General features: G+C 41.0%; 1 protein-coding gene across 1 annotated transcript in view; it reads left to right on the forward strand.

Moving 5' to 3' along the window:
• Window positions 1-16,551, forward strand: part of TENM2 (teneurin transmembrane protein 2) — a 616,146-nt gene that overhangs the window by 583,036 nt on the left and 16,559 nt on the right. Inside the window, exons 23-27 of the mRNA XM_021528631.3 lie at window positions 1,154-1,403; window positions 4,315-4,335; window positions 8,182-8,414; window positions 9,869-10,023; window positions 10,517-11,391. Of these exons, the coding sequence (XP_021384306.1) occupies window positions 1,154-1,403; window positions 4,315-4,335; window positions 8,182-8,414; window positions 9,869-10,023; window positions 10,517-11,391 (1,534 nt within the window). The remainder of the gene's footprint in view (window positions 1-1,153; window positions 1,404-4,314; window positions 4,336-8,181; window positions 8,415-9,868; window positions 10,024-10,516; window positions 11,392-16,551) is intronic.

The raw sequence follows: 16,551 nt of genomic DNA on the forward strand, positions 1-16,551 counted from the left end.
TTGCGTGACTTCCTTTTCCCCCTAACCTGAGATGGAGCTTACAAGGAGTAGGAGTCTTTGACAAGATACTGAGTCTCCTTTGTCTTTCTCATTAGTCACTTTTTTTGGTCTTCCCATCCTAAGCTGAATCTTCATGATCTTTTTATTTTACCAACAATTCTTTGGGAGCTGAATGCTCAGCATACATTTTGTTTGTTTCATGCAAAGTGTTGATTAGCCTTCCTGCTAATCATTTCCAAATAAAAAAGTATATTTCTGCTTATACAGAATGCTTAATACATCTAAATTATTATTCAGAATTGGCAAGATCAGGTTATTTGAACACACTTCCAGTGCTGACAGTGGATCCATATTTGGGTAGTACATGCCAACAGAGAGTGTAGGGTTAGGGTCATACAACTTCATTTCCACAAGAGCATGAGGCTGAAAGTTGCCAGCCAGATTTCCACAGTTTTTGATAATACAGAATATGGTCACACTGTCAGAAAATCTACTCCCTTCTTGGAGCAGGGGTCTGCTCTTTGAACAAATATTTTGAAGATAAATCCTATCTTGGAGGTATTTTCTTGAAGTCTATTAGAGATCTGTACCACCAGCTTCCCTCTTGCCTTTTATCACTGATCCTTAGCAGCCCTTCTGGGAGTTTGATCTTTCTCCTATCTTTTCATTTTCTGAACTATCATTTTCTGTGGTTCCTCCATTTCTCATTTTTCATTTTCCATTAAAAATGTGTGAAAGACTGAGAGGTGGAGAGAGAACAGTAAGGTTGGTACAGAATTCCAAACAAAACATGATACAGGAAACTGGAGTGAGACACAAATAAGAAACTGCTCTTCTCCACCCACTCAGAAACCATCTAAACCACAGTCCCAGGCAAGAGCTGTGTGGCAGGATTTTCTTTCATAATGAATACCAAGGGTCTCTGAATGTAGGTTTGAGTCTGTGGATGTGTATGTGTGTGGGTTTTAACACTGAATCTTCATTATACCTTTATTTTTACTACTACAAAATGCTTCTGTTCTTTTTGAACCACTGAAAAACCAAATGCCAGTCATTTCAATGTACAGTCCCTAAAAGCAGCTGTTGAAAAGAAAACAGCCTCAAGTCCCCTGCAATGAATAGTGTAATAACCACTTCTCCTCTCTGTCCTTAGGTATATTGCACAAAGGCAACGGAGAAAATCAGTTTCTCACTCAGCAGCCGGCTGTGATAACCAGCATTATGGGGAACGGGCGCCGCAGAAGCATATCCTGTCCAAGCTGCAATGGTCTGGCAGAAGGAAATAAACTCTTGGCCCCTGTAGCACTGGCAGTGGGTATTGATGGAAGTCTCTTTGTTGGGGATTTTAACTATATTCGGCGTATCTTCCCCTCCAGGAATGTCACAAGCATCCTGGAGCTGAGGTAAGGCTTCACCTCAGCGTTTCACTTTTGGAGCCTGTGCTTAAATCAGCCTTTGCCATTACTTCTTATAATTTTAAAAAACATTGTCACTTTCAACCTATTTAAATTCCAGTGGAGAAATGGGGCACAGAAATGCATAGTTCAAAGTCTGTAACTTATCCAAGCATTGACTAAAGTGAAGGACTTGAGAGCAGAAACGAACTTGCACAGAAAGTACAAACCATCTCTTTCTGTCTTGTTAGTAATCACTCATTCAGTCCTCCCTCAGTGCATCTTTTGTTTGAAAAGTCTAGAATTGACTGCCCTTAGGTACTGAGCCACAGTGACAGGCAAAGGTGTAACAATCTCATGAGGTCAAAGGGAAGGTTCTCCTGCCAGTGGTTTTGAGATCCACTTTCACATTTCTTCTCCATGCTTGTGAGTCTATTTCTGTAGATTGACAAGTGCAGTTCAGATTGACATACAGATTCATTTTGCATAATCAGAAATCTTTTTAAGATTTTAACTCTTTCCTCCTGTCCCATGCCCTGCTCCAACCTTAAGATTTGATCACTTAATAGGGAAGGCATGAGTGTAGGAATGTACCACTTCACCCATTTCTGTTCCATCTTTTCTTTTCATTTTTCCAGGAGAGTCAGGAACTATTGCTTCAAACCCTCACTCATGTAACTGGACCTTATACTTACAGCACTACTGAGTATTTGCAGAAAAATGAGGGAAAATAGTGTGCCCTGGCTGTCTGCTGCCCCTCCTGGAGCCCACTCAGGCAGTAGCATTGGTGCTCCTGGAAATTGGATATAACTGCAAAGTACATTGAGTGAATTTAGGTCACAAGTCTTTTTTTAATTGTATGACCAATAACCAATTCCTCTGCTTCCACATTTAGTTTTTAATTAGTGGGGAAAAGTGCAAAATGATTGGACTGATAAAGAATAGGAGGCCTAGCTCTATTTTGCACCTCTCTTTTATTCATGTCATTCTGTTGATGTCACTATTGTGAATTCTGATTCTATAGAAAAGAAAAGAGATCTGATTCAGGCCAATTCAACTCTGAAATCACTCTCTGACACCTACCTCATACACCATCAGGCTGCCTCATTATATATTTTTTTTAAGTCATGAATCATCCAGTGCTTTCTGCTAGCAGCTCAGTTTAAACCACAGAAGGTAGCTGGCATGGAAGTGTGACCTGCTATAAATATTTATATCAATATGCACTATAACTCTGCATTATACAGAATATGCTAATTTTTTCCTAAGTTGTTCAGATCTTTTTAGCTTTTTAGTAAATAGACTACAGCTTTATAGGTGAGGAGAAAACATTTTCAGATTAGTATATCTCTTATAATGCATCTTTATGCACCTCACTTACCAATATCAGCCAGTGACCATTTCCTAGCCCACCTTATGTTTGAAAATGTTGCCTCAAAATTTACAACAGTATTAGTGTGAGTACTTTGCTTTCTCCTTCTCTGAGAGAGATTGAGAGGGAATTTGGGTTTTCATCATGTGAGGGAAAATTGGGAAGGACATCAGTAAATAAATAGACATGGATTTTTATCTGCTGTTGTCCTCTTCCTCCTTTATAAAAGTCTGTTTTCCATAGGATAGTTTCTTTAGCTTCTGTTATAACTAGAATCAATTAACAATTAAGCTGATGCATTGTGAGTGCTGTTAGACAGCTGCAAATGACTTGACATACAGATTTTTAGGATTTACAGACTTTAGGATTACATTATGATGTCTTTTACCCCCCGTTCCTCTAAAGGGAATTAAGGTCCATTCCAGCCAACATAATCTATAGCAGTAATTGTGATTCATTGCTCATCTTGAAATCTGCATGAGTTACATGGGTAAGAGTTTGAAGATTTGAGCCATGTAAGTGTGAATGAGAGCAGAGTCTTCAGCTCCTGTCAAATAGTTTGGATTATGTTGCAACCAGTACGTCCACAAGTACTACAAACCAAATACATGGCTTTGTTTAGATTTCACAGCTGATGTCATTTTGGTTTCATATAAGCCCCTATAAATCTTGAATGCCTTTGTACGTCAGAATATCCCAGTGTGCATATTTCCTTCACACTGGCCTTTGAGAAGGTGCCTGGTTGCAATGGCCAGCAGGAATTTGGACTCCAGGGTTGTACCTGGGGCTGCAAGCTGGGGGCTGCTCCTGGAGTGCTGCAGCTCAGGAGTCACAAACCTCCTTCCTCTGTTCAGTGCATATTCCTAAATGGAAATTATATCAATACAGCAAAAAGCTGTGATCATTTTCTTGTGGGAAGTAGAGAACACTTTTCCTTTGGCTCTGTGTCTGGGCAGTAAGCTGTGGAGCAGTTAATGCTGTTTATCTCCCATTGTACAGTACCTTACTGCTCACTTATAAGGGGTTTTTTTACCCTAACATTGGCTTGGATAGGCTTCAACAGATACCATGGAGCATCCAAACTTGCTTTAAGCAATTATTTTAGAGACTAGGAGGAGAGAAAAACAAACTGCATAGTAAAAATTTGTCTGAAATAGCCTGTTGGAAAATTATTTTGATTTCAACTGGCAGACAATATCCAAAACCAGTGCTTCCCCCTGCCCAGTTCTGTATTCAGAGATCTGCCAGTTTCTCTCACTCCTAGCCCCCAAGCTACCCATATATCCATGTGAAAATTCTTTCAGTGGTTCAGAAAGTTTCCTAAATATGAGGGGAGGGGGGTGGGGGCAGGGGTATCCTGTAGGGAATTAGCTTGCAGCTCTATCCCTCCCAGCCACTCTTCACCTGTAAACTAAGCTAAGGCTAGTGCTGAAAAGAGATATCTTCTCCTGTGTCCTTTTGTAAAATAAAACAAATACTATGTTTGCTTTACCATCTATTCTTCAGCTAACTGTTTGTTCTTTTTTCTTCTGTTCCCTTTCTATAAAGAAATAAAGAGTTTAAACATAGGTAAGACATGAGCTCTTTCCCATATAATTTGATATGGTTTGTTTGCTTCATTGTGTTTGCTTTTTGTGTTGTGCTTCTTGTGTAATGTTATGTTCTTCATGTACCATATATAGAAACATTTTTATGTGCTAATTGTGTGTTATGAATATGATAAGCATTAGCAATTACAAAATGCAGTCAAAAAGCAGCCAATAAGTCCTGACAGTAATTAGAAATTTCTAGTAGAATGCAAGTATAATGAACCCCAAGCTAACTTCTAGATAAACACCTCTCCCTGCTGTCTATAATTGGTCTAAATGGTCAAGGTAAACTACAACAGCATTCTCACAAACACCAGAAAGGTTCACAAAAGCACTAATGACTGCATATAGGTCAAATACTCATTTTCTGGCCATTAATGATTTTCTGAACCCACTGTCTTTTGCCATAATTTAGTTTATATTTCTTTTGTCAAACACTTTTAATAGCCAACCTGTGGGGCTGGCTGTGTGCAACCACTAGAAGCAGTCACTGTGAGATTGAGGAGGGAGGCATAACCCTCCTGGATGTTAGGAGAGAGCACTAGGTGTTCTGGATGGCTGCAGCATAGGAAACACTTGTGCCTCCTTTCATGTCACACCTGGAACAGGGAGAATGTTCACCCTGGAGAAAATCAAGGGCAAGAACATGAAGAGCTCTTGTAAACTGTTTCATAGTGTCCTGTGCATTTCCCTTTTAAAACCATACTTTCCATTTTTGTGATACAAGTTGATGCAATAGATGGTCTGGACTAAACAGGATCATTTCCCCTTAACAATATATTTTGGCATAGTAACACTATGCCCTAACTATTCTTATCTGGGTAAATTAATTGACAAATTGCCAATGATTATTGGTGATGCTGGAGGCTCCTTATTGCTTCAACTAAGCCTAGTTCATTTTCCATCTGCTTAGAGATTTGCTCTGGACAGCTTCTCTTTTGGTTAAACCTAAAGAAAAGCTGCTCCTGAACAAGAATTTGATGCACCTGTGAGAAGAACAGGGAGAATGAGCTGCACTTGCTGCCAGGCCCCAGGCTCCATCTGAGAGCAGAGTGAGGCTGCAGATGGTGGTGACCACAATTCACTCGGGGGCTGGAGGCACAGACATTATTGGCAGAGGCCTCTGAGCAACACTGAATGCCATGGAAAATCTTTTAAAACAAGTTACAATCCTTGGCCTCCTATAATTCAAGTGAAAGATTGCAATGGTGCAGAGAAAAGAAAGGCAGAGGTCTTTAATTGCTGGGATGCCAGTTTGAGAAATATTGAGTACTCATTTATAAAACAAATCCCTGTTTGAGGTAATAGTTTCATCGATTCTTTGGGAGCACAATGAGTGCATATTACCTTCCAGCAGTCATTTTCTGTCAAATTCCCTCAAAAATTTGCTTAGAGTTTTCCACTATCTGTTCACTGACCTAGTTCAGGAAAGAGGGCAGGAGAATGGAACAGGTCTGCAGCTCCAGTGAGCTGCTCTCTGATCTGGAACCGAGCTTGTGACTGACCCCCTGGCACAACTGCCCTGGGGAGATCCCAGAGGAGAAAGGCAGGGTGAGCTCCATGGATGCACCATGACTGCAGGAGAGGGGAGGGAACTATCCCATGTTCTGCCATTGCCCTTTACCCTGACTCGTGTCTTATCCCATCCTGGTAGCAGCAGGGCACACCCTAGGGCTGGCTGAGGGCAGAGGGAAGGCAAGGGTGGGCACAGGCTGGCAAAACCTGTGAAAACAAGAGAGATCCTTCCATTCCTGCAGGGTGGCAGCTGCTCCCCTGGGCACCGTGTGAGCAGCTCTCACCACTGAGTCCAGCAGGACCCTGACTTCCACTGCAAGCAGCAGTGTCTGTGCCCAGCTCCAGTCTGTGCACAGCTCCTGTCTGGGCCTGCCTCGGGTGCCCATTGGCCAGGGTGGGTTATGTGCCTTGTTTCAGAAGGGCCATGCAAAAGGCACCAACTGCAGGGCAACCTTAATCTAAGTGTGGGTGTGTTTGTGAAGCACAAGGCCAGCACCACAGCAGAGTGTGTTCAGTGTAAGGGGCAAGCATGGTGGGAGAACAGAGCAGAGTTTGGAAGCAATGACAAACATGCAGGTGTTTGTATGGCTCAGATACCCGAGAGACTGGAGGAATCTCTAAAGTGGAAAAGACTATTTTGCTATGTTGCAAAGAAGGTTGAGCATTACTTTGGAGGGATGAGAAGGGTGTAGTGGAGAGGTGCAGTCTGCTGCTTAATATAAGGAGACAAACTTGGAGAATAATGAGATTGTCCTCTAATCTCAAGCATGTCACTAGTTTCCCTGCATAACTTTGTCTACACCACTTAACCTCTCTGTGCCTCAGTTTCCTCCTCTGTAAAATGGGTGCTACACCCATCTTTTTAAAGTACTCCAAGATCCATGCATGAAATAAACCTGCCAAGTATTTTTTTTTTTGTTTATTGTATTTCTTCATCTCTAATTTCTACACTCCTAGACTTCAGCAGATGGTATTGCCTCTGCCTACTGAATTGTGATCCAACCAATCTCCTTCCTACTTTCTACAGTCTTAGAACAAACCATTATTGACCTAAACCCATGGCATGTCAAAGACTGGCATAGAGGAAAATAACTGTAGAAAGCGATATTTTGGGGGCTCCTCATTCCTCCAAATCTGGAGGAATCATGACCACATGACCACAGTTACCTTGGTGTGCCGATGGATCCATCTGCCGAAAGTGGCTTTATTATAGTTTCAGCGATTCTGCTCAAGAAATGGCTTATGTCCATCATAGCTTACCTCTGTGTATCCTCACTCTTGGAGATGGGCACTTTTGCCACATGAAACTAGGAGTGTGGATATTTGGAGGCAAATATCTCTGGTTACTGGTAAGTAACCTTCATTTTTTTTCTTCCCGTCTTCATTTGTCTTCTATGCTTTGAAACCACCATTGACCTTATTTATGCTCACCCATAGGCTCCAAAGGCTGGAAAATTCACATCATGCTTAAAATCCAAATAAACTGAGTAAAACTAGCCAGGCAAGATTTTGAAAATATTTCTGCACTGCAGTTCCGTGTGTTGAATGTATATATATTGTGAAAATTGACATTTCTCAATTTGCAGATGATTTGCTAAAGTAGTTCTAAAATGTGACAAGCTGTCAAAAAACATGTATTTCAGAAGAGAAGTAGCTTTCCATATGAGCACCCATTCCAATCACGAACTGAGGACCAGTTTTTCAATAACAGAAGATTTGGAGTTAAAGTCAGACACTTGGGGTCTCTGGTTGTAGTTATATAACCAACCTCATCTGCTGTAAATTACATTCTTGATAAGAATGAATGAGAACAAATTTGCTTTAGAAAAAAATTTGTTATGCCTCTGCCTCCTACTTATACAAAACCTCACAAATCTTGTGGCGTAATCTAAGTAACTCAGAAGCCGATTCTTTGATCCTACTCCTATGACTTCTGCTTCCAAAGGAAGTTAAACAAGGTAGCGGGAGGGGGGAAACAGATAAGCTGAAGAGAATTGACCTGAAGCAGATCTAAAGGGCTAAAGAGATCAAGAGGAAAGACTGCTGTGCAGCTCTGGCTTATTGGGCTCTGCTGTGCAAGGTTCAGTGTAGAAAGATGAGTGAGATTTAAAATTACAATCCCTCTGAACACTGACCAGGCCCTAATCAAGTCAGTCCTCAGGTGATGGTCCTTCAGACCTCACCTCCATTCCAAGGTGTCAGACTTTCTTTCCAGATCTTTCTGTGCCTGATGAGTATCCAAGCTCTGAAAGCCTGTGAAGTTTCTAGACTGCTCAGCTGTTTCTGTTTTATGCTTTCTTTTTCTCTAAAGCAACAATCCTGCTCATAAATACTATCTGGCCGTGGACCCTGTTTCAGGCTCCCTCTACGTGTCGGACACCAATAGCCGACGGATATACAAAGTCAAGTCCCTCACGGGCACCAAGGACCTTGCTGGTAACTCTGAAGTGGTGGCAGGGACAGGAGAGCAGTGCCTGCCCTTTGACGAAGCCAGATGTGGGGATGGAGGGAAGGCAGTGGACGCAACCCTAATGAGCCCGCGAGGTAAAGCAGGAAAAGAAGCCGGAGAAAATGACTGCGTGCAGCTAGGCTGGATGTGGAAATAATTATCTGGCAATTAAATCACTCCTTGCTCGGTGATTTTTATTCTGGGCTTTAATTACAGTGGATTGGCAAGTGTTCGTGCTTTGTTTAGTTAAAGCAAACTTTATTACCCTGGCACTGAGTGCTGCAAAAGGAGAACAGAACACAAATTAGCAGGGTACCGCTCACTCCAAGAAGCAAGCGTGTGAACAGGGAAAGTGATTACTGTTTGAGATGCAGTCTTTGGGGAGAGAAATTGCTTGCTGTGGCTTTTCTCTGAGTTTTTCCTCCATGTATCTCCTTTTTCTTCAGAATCAGAGAAAAAAAATAAAAGGATTTTTGCCCTTTACAGTTTCTAATTTTTGACAAAAAATTTTCAAGATGATACAGAGATTTGGGGCTGTGTTTCTTTTTAAGATTTTTTTTCTCTGTTGTTTCATCTTAATTATAAGGATGAATTAATCAGCTGTATTGCCATGTGTTTCAAGCATCTTTGGGCTTTTTCAGTGGCTGAAAATAACTAGGTGATTATAAAGGTACACAAAAATGGAAAGTCCTGTTTCTTTGTATAGGAAGTAGTTTCAGTTAACACACAGAAATTAAAAAGATGAAGCTCTGTCTTCTCTCACTGCCCAGTGGGATGAGCACTGCAACCACTTGAGGACAGAATTTTTTTTAGATCAATATTTTATTTTCAGCCTGAGAAATGGACAAGGCAGTGCACCAAATCAAAGCAGGAAAGTCATGTGAGAAAAAGGCTGCCCTCCTTCCCAACAGGCAGCAGCATCTGTCTGTTCCTCCGAGGGAGCTCCCTTCTTTTCTGTGCCTTTCCTCTCTAAGGACTCACAGTGTGACAGGCATTGAACCTTCCCTTTTTTTATAGGCTGGCAACTCCTGTGTCTTCGTCTGGAAACACCAGATATTTTCTGTATTTTCAGTGCAACAGGTCAAAGAATTAAAAAATAATCCAGAAATAATACAATGTCCTCTTAGTTTTCACAAAATTTTGGAGGTATATTAAAAGATTTCTAAAAAATTCTTCATCCTCATTAGATTCTTCTGATGAAGGAAGCAATGCCTCAAATTTCTGAGTAAAACGGGAGGATAATTTTTTATTTGGTTTATGTAATATATCAGAGAGTTTGAATCTAGCAATAAGCTGATACATTTTGCTGGGTCTTTTGCATGTTTGGGGATTTCTGTGGTTTTCTTTAAAGCCCTGAAGGGTAAACCTGCTTGATGCCATTTCTTTGGCAGAGCAATGGGTTTTTGGAGGGTTCCAGGACCTGTGCTCAGGTTGGGAGGAGGAAGGAGTGGGGGAAGTGAAAAAATGTCACCAAATTGTAAGCAAGACAAAGCCTGCCTTGAAGCAGGAGCCTCACTGCTGCACTGATGCCCGTGTTTTATATTTTCAGGAATTGCAGTGGATAAGTATGGTCTCATGTATTTTGTTGATGCCACTATGATTAGAAAAGTGGATCAGAATGGAATTATATCAACCCTGCTAGGCTCCAATGACCTTACTGCTGTTCGACCTCTCAGCTGCGATTCCAGCATGGATGTCACCCAGGTAGAGTCTTTCTGCATTTACTTTCCTCTCTGCCTTAGAAGAGATGGGCATCTATTTTGGATGACTGCCTGGCCACTTAAGAAACACATTATGCAGCACAAGATGATAACGTATTTGATTTGTTACTGAAATGAGTGAACCATCCTATTTACTGTGGCTCACACAGTTTATTTATGCAACTATAGAGAAATAAGGTTGAGATAATGGGAGTTATTGTCTTAATTGCCTGTTTTTCTGTAATTATTGTAGAGCTTCCACAGTGTAGCATTCATTCTTGCACAGAAACACAATTAGCCAAAGTTACAACTGCACGTAGCTTTAATATTTCCGAAAGACAAAATCATTGTTTGAAATAGTTGCCGTTCATGACTTGGTTTCATGATTTACACTGATAAACCCCTCACTAATTGCTGTTGTTACACGTGGAATTTTAAACACTAGGAGTGTACTTTTCAGTTTCGAGTTTTACAGTAATAATTTGTGCAACTCATAGGTACGGCTGGAGTGGCCTACTGATCTCGCTGTCAATCCCATGGACAACTCCCTTTATGTCCTAGAGAACAATGTTATTTTACGGATCACAGAAAACCATCAAGTTAGCATTATTGCTGGACGCCCCATGCACTGCCAGGTTCCTGGTATAGACTACTCTCTTAGCAAACTGGCTATTCATTCTGCACTTGAATCAGCCAGTGCCATTGCCATCTCACACACAGGAGTTCTTTACATCAGTGAGACAGATGAAAAAAAAATTAATCGGCTACGCCAGGTAACTACCAATGGAGAAATATGCCTTCTTGCAGGGGCAGCTTCAGACTGTGATTGCAAAAATGATGTCAACTGTAATTGCTATGCTGGGGATGATGGGTATGCCACTGATGCCATCTTAAATTCACCATCTTCCTTAGCTGTGGCCCCAGATGGTACCATCTACATAGCTGATCTCGGAAATATCCGCATTAGGGCTGTCAGTAAAAACAGGCCCGTTCTTAATTCCTTTAACCAATATGAAGCTGCATCTCCAGGAGAACAGGAGCTGTATGTCTTCAATGCTGATGGGATTCACCAGTACACTCTGAGCCTCGTTACTGGGGAGTACTTGTACAATTTCACCTATAGCAGCGACAACGATGTCACGGAGGTGATGGACAACAACGGCAACTCCTTGAAGGTGCGGCGGGACGCCAGCGGGATGCCCCGCCACTTACTGATGCCGGATAATCAGATTGTCACCCTGGCTGTTGGCACTAATGGTGGACTCAAGCTGGTCTCAACACAGACCCTGGAGCTCGGATTAATGACATATAATGGAAACAGTGGTCTCTTAGCAACGAAGAGTGATGAAACAGGATGGACAACCTTTTATGAGTAAGAATGTTTTTGGATATATTAAGCATACATTTATTTTTCAAATGGTACTGAGTAGGCCCTAGGCTGATCCTGCTGCAATTTGTTGTAGGTTTTTTCACTGATACTTGAGTAAGGCCGTTGCACCTCAGTCCAGGGTGATGCTGGGAATGGTTAAGTGGCTTTGTGATGGCATCCTTTGGGTGGGTGCTGATCCCCCTAAATCCCTGCCTGGGCTTTGAGTTTGGGGCAGCCCATCCCCGCCCAGCACAGAGGGCCGTGTGCCATGGCCAGAGCCCCGGCTTAGGCAAGCTGCTGTTCATGGTCAGCACAGCCAGAGCAGCCCAGCACTCCCCTGCAGCTCCCACAGAGCTGCCTCTCTCTAGGAGCCCTCATGCTGCAGCTTCTTTTGGAACTCAAATTATCTCTCTTTATGTTCAGCCTCATATATTACTCATGGTTTTTAAAATGTTGATTAACTTCAATGATTGTTCATTCCTGAGACAAGTGAGGAAATTAGATCCCCAGCTATCTGTCAGACCCCTAGTGTAACTTCCATAATTTGTAGATAACCCAAAAGCACACTGGTGTTCATGAGCATATAGATTAAATAGAACTTCCTCTTTAAATGAAATTCATCTGAAGAGATGAGGTTCAAAAGTATATTAAAAATCTACAAAAACTAGTCCAATTTTTATTAATATTTATTCTGTTCTTAGTAGTCTCATTGCCATTTTTTTGATCAAAACAATTTTAAAAAGAGAAGCTAAATGACATACTGAAAAATGTATGTAGGTATGGAAGTCTGATACCATATATTTTGTCCGAATCAGTTAATGATTAAAAAACATCATTCCCCAAATCAGTGAGTAGAAAATAGCAATAAGGCTTTATATTTAATTTCAAATGGCAGGCTTATTTTCAAGTCACAGCCTAGCAATAGCACACACCTCTTAGTTTATTGATACATTCAGCTTGGCCACCTGTTTCCTCTGCTTAGAGAGGCCGTAGGAAAGGCAGGGATGGAGGGAGGTGTGCTCGGTGAGCTGGGAATGCTGCCCTGCACAGCAGGGATGCTGCGGCATTCCCGTCGGAAGGAAAGCAGTGCCCTCTCGTGGGGCGCAGCCTCTCCTCCAGCCCGCGCCTTCACCTGCCGAGGGACTCATTTTCCCTTCTTGTTTCTTTACCACAAATTCGTTACAGAAATTGTTCAGTTACATGACCACACGAAGGTTTTACCTGCTGATTACAAGCTCAATTAAAAGCTCAGTGGACTAGACGGAATAAATTTCACATTATTGTTGATGAGATGTGGATGCCCTTCTAGGAAGGTTTATTTTTTCATCGATAGGTAGCTCAAGATGCAGTCATACAAATTAGTTATTTCTCAAAACACCAGAAATTAATTCTAGAAAACTAAATAGAGAAATAATTGAAAACTATATGAAAATACATAAAACATTTTAAAATGTCATCAGAAAGTTACTGGTTACAAAACTGGTATAACTGGTGTCAGAGAGTCACACCAAGTGCTAAGTTAACATGGTTTATTAGGTAAATTCTATTATGATTCCTTATGATTATGATACAGAAGGTAGGGGCTTTGATGTCTTACTGAGATCAGCTGAAAGTATCATTTAATGTGTACATAGTGCTGCATTTTTTTTTCCGAGATCAAATAAGAAAAGATGCACAACCTTTGCCTCAGGTCAGTGGAAGTTAAATACCATCTTTAGATCTAAATATTACAGCCTCAGGTACTATCTTATATAATTAGTAGCTTTGATGAGGCAGCAGAAATAACTTATTTCTCCCAGATTTGTACATGCATTCTCTTAAGCATAGAGCCCACAGATGAGAGAACCATAAAGACATTATTTAAATTGAATATACCAACTTAAACAATCACACCACAGTCACTCAGCACTGGTTTCTGGTTTCTGTTTGTTCTTTGAAACAGCTCCTAAGACAAAACGCTGTATTCATCATTCTGCAATTTTTTTGGTAGCTACAAATTAATATCAATTGAAGATGAAAGAAGTATTTAGCCAATGAGAGTTTATAAGGACAATAAAATAGTTTTCTGTGCAGATACATTCATGCATTCATACAGACATAATCAGTAGTCAAAATTGCTAATATGGCAGCAGAACTGGAAAAGAACACAGGTCTTTTAAGTGGTAAAGTACGACATGAGCTAAAGTTCTTATGAAAAATTTATGTCAGTGCATTTATATCAACCAGGCACTGAAGTGCCATGTTATCTAATTGGGTATATTCTCTCATTTATCTGAAACTTCACCCTGGAAATGCTCTCAGAATTACATTTGTATAGTTAATCTAGGTGTGCATATGCAGAGAGTTGCAGACACAAGCTGGTTTGTGTGTGCACACTCCATATGTGAATTCTATAGATAGCATCTGTGCATGTGCATGCAGCTCATTTGCAGGAGAAACAGCCAAGGCTCTTCAATAATAGAACAGCTACCAGCAGGCTCACATGGGGTAATTTAAGCTTGGCTTGGGCATGAAGCACAATCTTTGAAGCAGCTCCCAGTGGTATTCTTCTCAGTCTAGGGAGCATCCTGAGAGAATGCTGCAGGTTTTTTCTGGAGTCAGTTTTAAAAGGGACAGAAAACGGGTGTAGCTGCTGTTCCTCCTCTCTGCAGTGCTGGATATGGCCCTGTCCTTCCTGCTCCACCCATGAGCTGTCAAGAGCACAACTCAAAGCTAAGAGTGGGATGCTGGCCATAAAAACTGGGACAGCAGCCCCCAGGGCACTGCCTGGAGCCCAGTGGAGGGATGCACAGGTGTTTGTAGCTGCCTGAGAAGGTGCCATGGCTGAGCTGTAGGTGTGGCCATGGGCAGCTCAGAGCCACCAGGCTGGCAGAGACAGCCCCAGCTTTGTCCCTCTGTCACCCAGAGCTGTCCTGGGAACCTTTGCCTGCTGGAGGGGGCTCTTGGTCACAGCTAGCAAAGAGCTGGGGAGGGAGCAGTGGGGAGGTGCTGCTGTTCGGTGGTTTTTACGGTACTGGGAAAAAGGAAGGTTGTTTGCCCTTGTGATATTATTAGTAGAAAAACTTGAGATGAAGCCTTACTCTAACTGAAATCAGTAACAAAACCTCGGGAATTTGGGAGTACCCACAGCCCACCTCATTTGAAAATGTAAGAGTTCCCTTATCAGACCTGATTCATCCAGGCTGATGCTGTGTCACAGACTGCAATAGGTAGAGACTGCTTCTGAAGAAGACACCAGGTCAATTAATATATTTTTCATTGTAAATTTGGGGTTTTTATTTCATTAGACCCAGGTTCATGACATGAAGAAGAGAAATACATAATCATTTAATTAATGTATAGTTTATTCTTATTATTCAGATAAATGTCTGGGTGTTGTATTCTACTGAGCACTTGCTCTCATGTAATACATAAATTTTAAAAAAGTCTCAGGAATATGTCACTTAAATTTTGTGGTAGATAAACGGTTTCTGTTATATTAACTTTAATTATTTTTACCTTTAAAATATTTTTTAAAATAAGATTTTATTTTGATACAATGGACAAAGTAGAAATGCCTTCATTATATATTGGTATCAGAGTGTGTATATATCATTTAAGTAGTGAATTTTTAATATAACTAATTCGTAATCTAAATGGTCTGCAGATCTTCAATGAGAGTACTTTTGCATATATTTTGTTAAGTGTACCCATCACTTGCTTATAAACTCTTTTAATCTCTACTGTTGCTGCTTTCAAAGCTGTGACCAGCATTGGGGAACACACCCCATGCCAGGGGTAAAACAGTAATTTCTTGAAATAGCACTGGAATATTTTCATTTTTCTGCCTCAATCTCTGTACATCCACATCCATATTCACTTTTTAGACTGCCCTTATACTTTGAATAGAGATTTCCAGTGAGTAGCCCACAGCAATCCCCAGGAATTTTTCCTAGGTTAATTAAATACCCAGCAATGTGAATGAAAAGTTTAAATTAATGTCTCATTTGCATTGCCTAAAATATATTTGCTGATGGGGAATTTCACCAACCATTTTTCTGGAAGTTCACCGAGTGCTGCAGAGTCACACTGGAGACACTCATAGTTTTTTCTAGTTTGTCCTAAATAACACTGTCTGTGCTGTAGAATTTGACATCCAAGTGTTCTCTTCATCACTCTGCTCATCATGAAACTCACCACATACAGACTCTTAAGGGGCCTTATTAACCTTTAAGATTTTCGAAATTGTCCATTTTTTGTGGTTTTATTTTCCCCCTGAAAGACAGATGCTTGGCTGGATCAAGTTCTTCCTTTAGCTGTTCTTTTGGAGTGCTTTTCAATGTTTTTGTCAAGACCTCTAGAAAGACTTAACCCACTTTCACAGATTATCTCAACATATCTTTTTTTTTCAGTATCTTGCTGATGTGTGCTGATATCTATATATAAATATATATGTATCTGTGGTGAGAAACTTGTGACTATATTGAAAAAAATCGTGCTGTTTAGTCTTTATTTCATCCTGAGCTACTCAAATGAACACAATGTATTATTGGTCCCTTTTAGGTCGCATGATGCTTTGTTTTATTGATTTCCTTCTTTGCCTAATACTTCCATTGGTTCTGGTAAGGCTTGCTGCTCCACAGGTGATTTCTTCCTTCCTCCCCAATATTCAGTTGAAGGTGCAACCATTTGCAATGGATTTGAAAGTCATATACTTTGTTCATTTTAACTGAGGAGCCAGTCTGTGTCTTAAATTTTAGATATTCTGTATAGTTCAGGTGGCCTAGTCTGAGGTTTCTGAGTGTTTTAATTGTAAAACCATGTAAAGCTCTGATTTTTTTTCATCTTTACAGCTAACCACAGCCTGCAATGAACTGAGCTAGCTCCATGGTACTAAATGTGCTCCTCTTCTCTTCTGTTACTCTTCAGACAGTGCAATGGATTTACCAGTTCTCTTCCAGGCTTCCTGCATCTCTACATCCCAAGGATGACCAGTTGGTTTCAATCTCTACCTAAACCTTTCCCTTTATCTACACAGGACATTTTTTCTTGCCTTTCTGCTCTCTAGAAGCCCCTGTGCTTCGGTAGCGGCTGGGTGAGAGACTTGCACAAGTAGAGAACTGCAGCAAGCAGAGTGTCAGACTGGAATGCTGATTTTATTTCAGGTCCCCATTTCTTGCTCTA

This window comes from Lonchura striata, chromosome 15 (assembly GCF_046129695.1).
Source record: "Lonchura striata isolate bLonStr1 chromosome 15, bLonStr1.mat, whole genome shotgun sequence".
Taxonomy (NCBI): domain Eukaryota; kingdom Metazoa; phylum Chordata; class Aves; order Passeriformes; family Estrildidae; genus Lonchura; species Lonchura striata.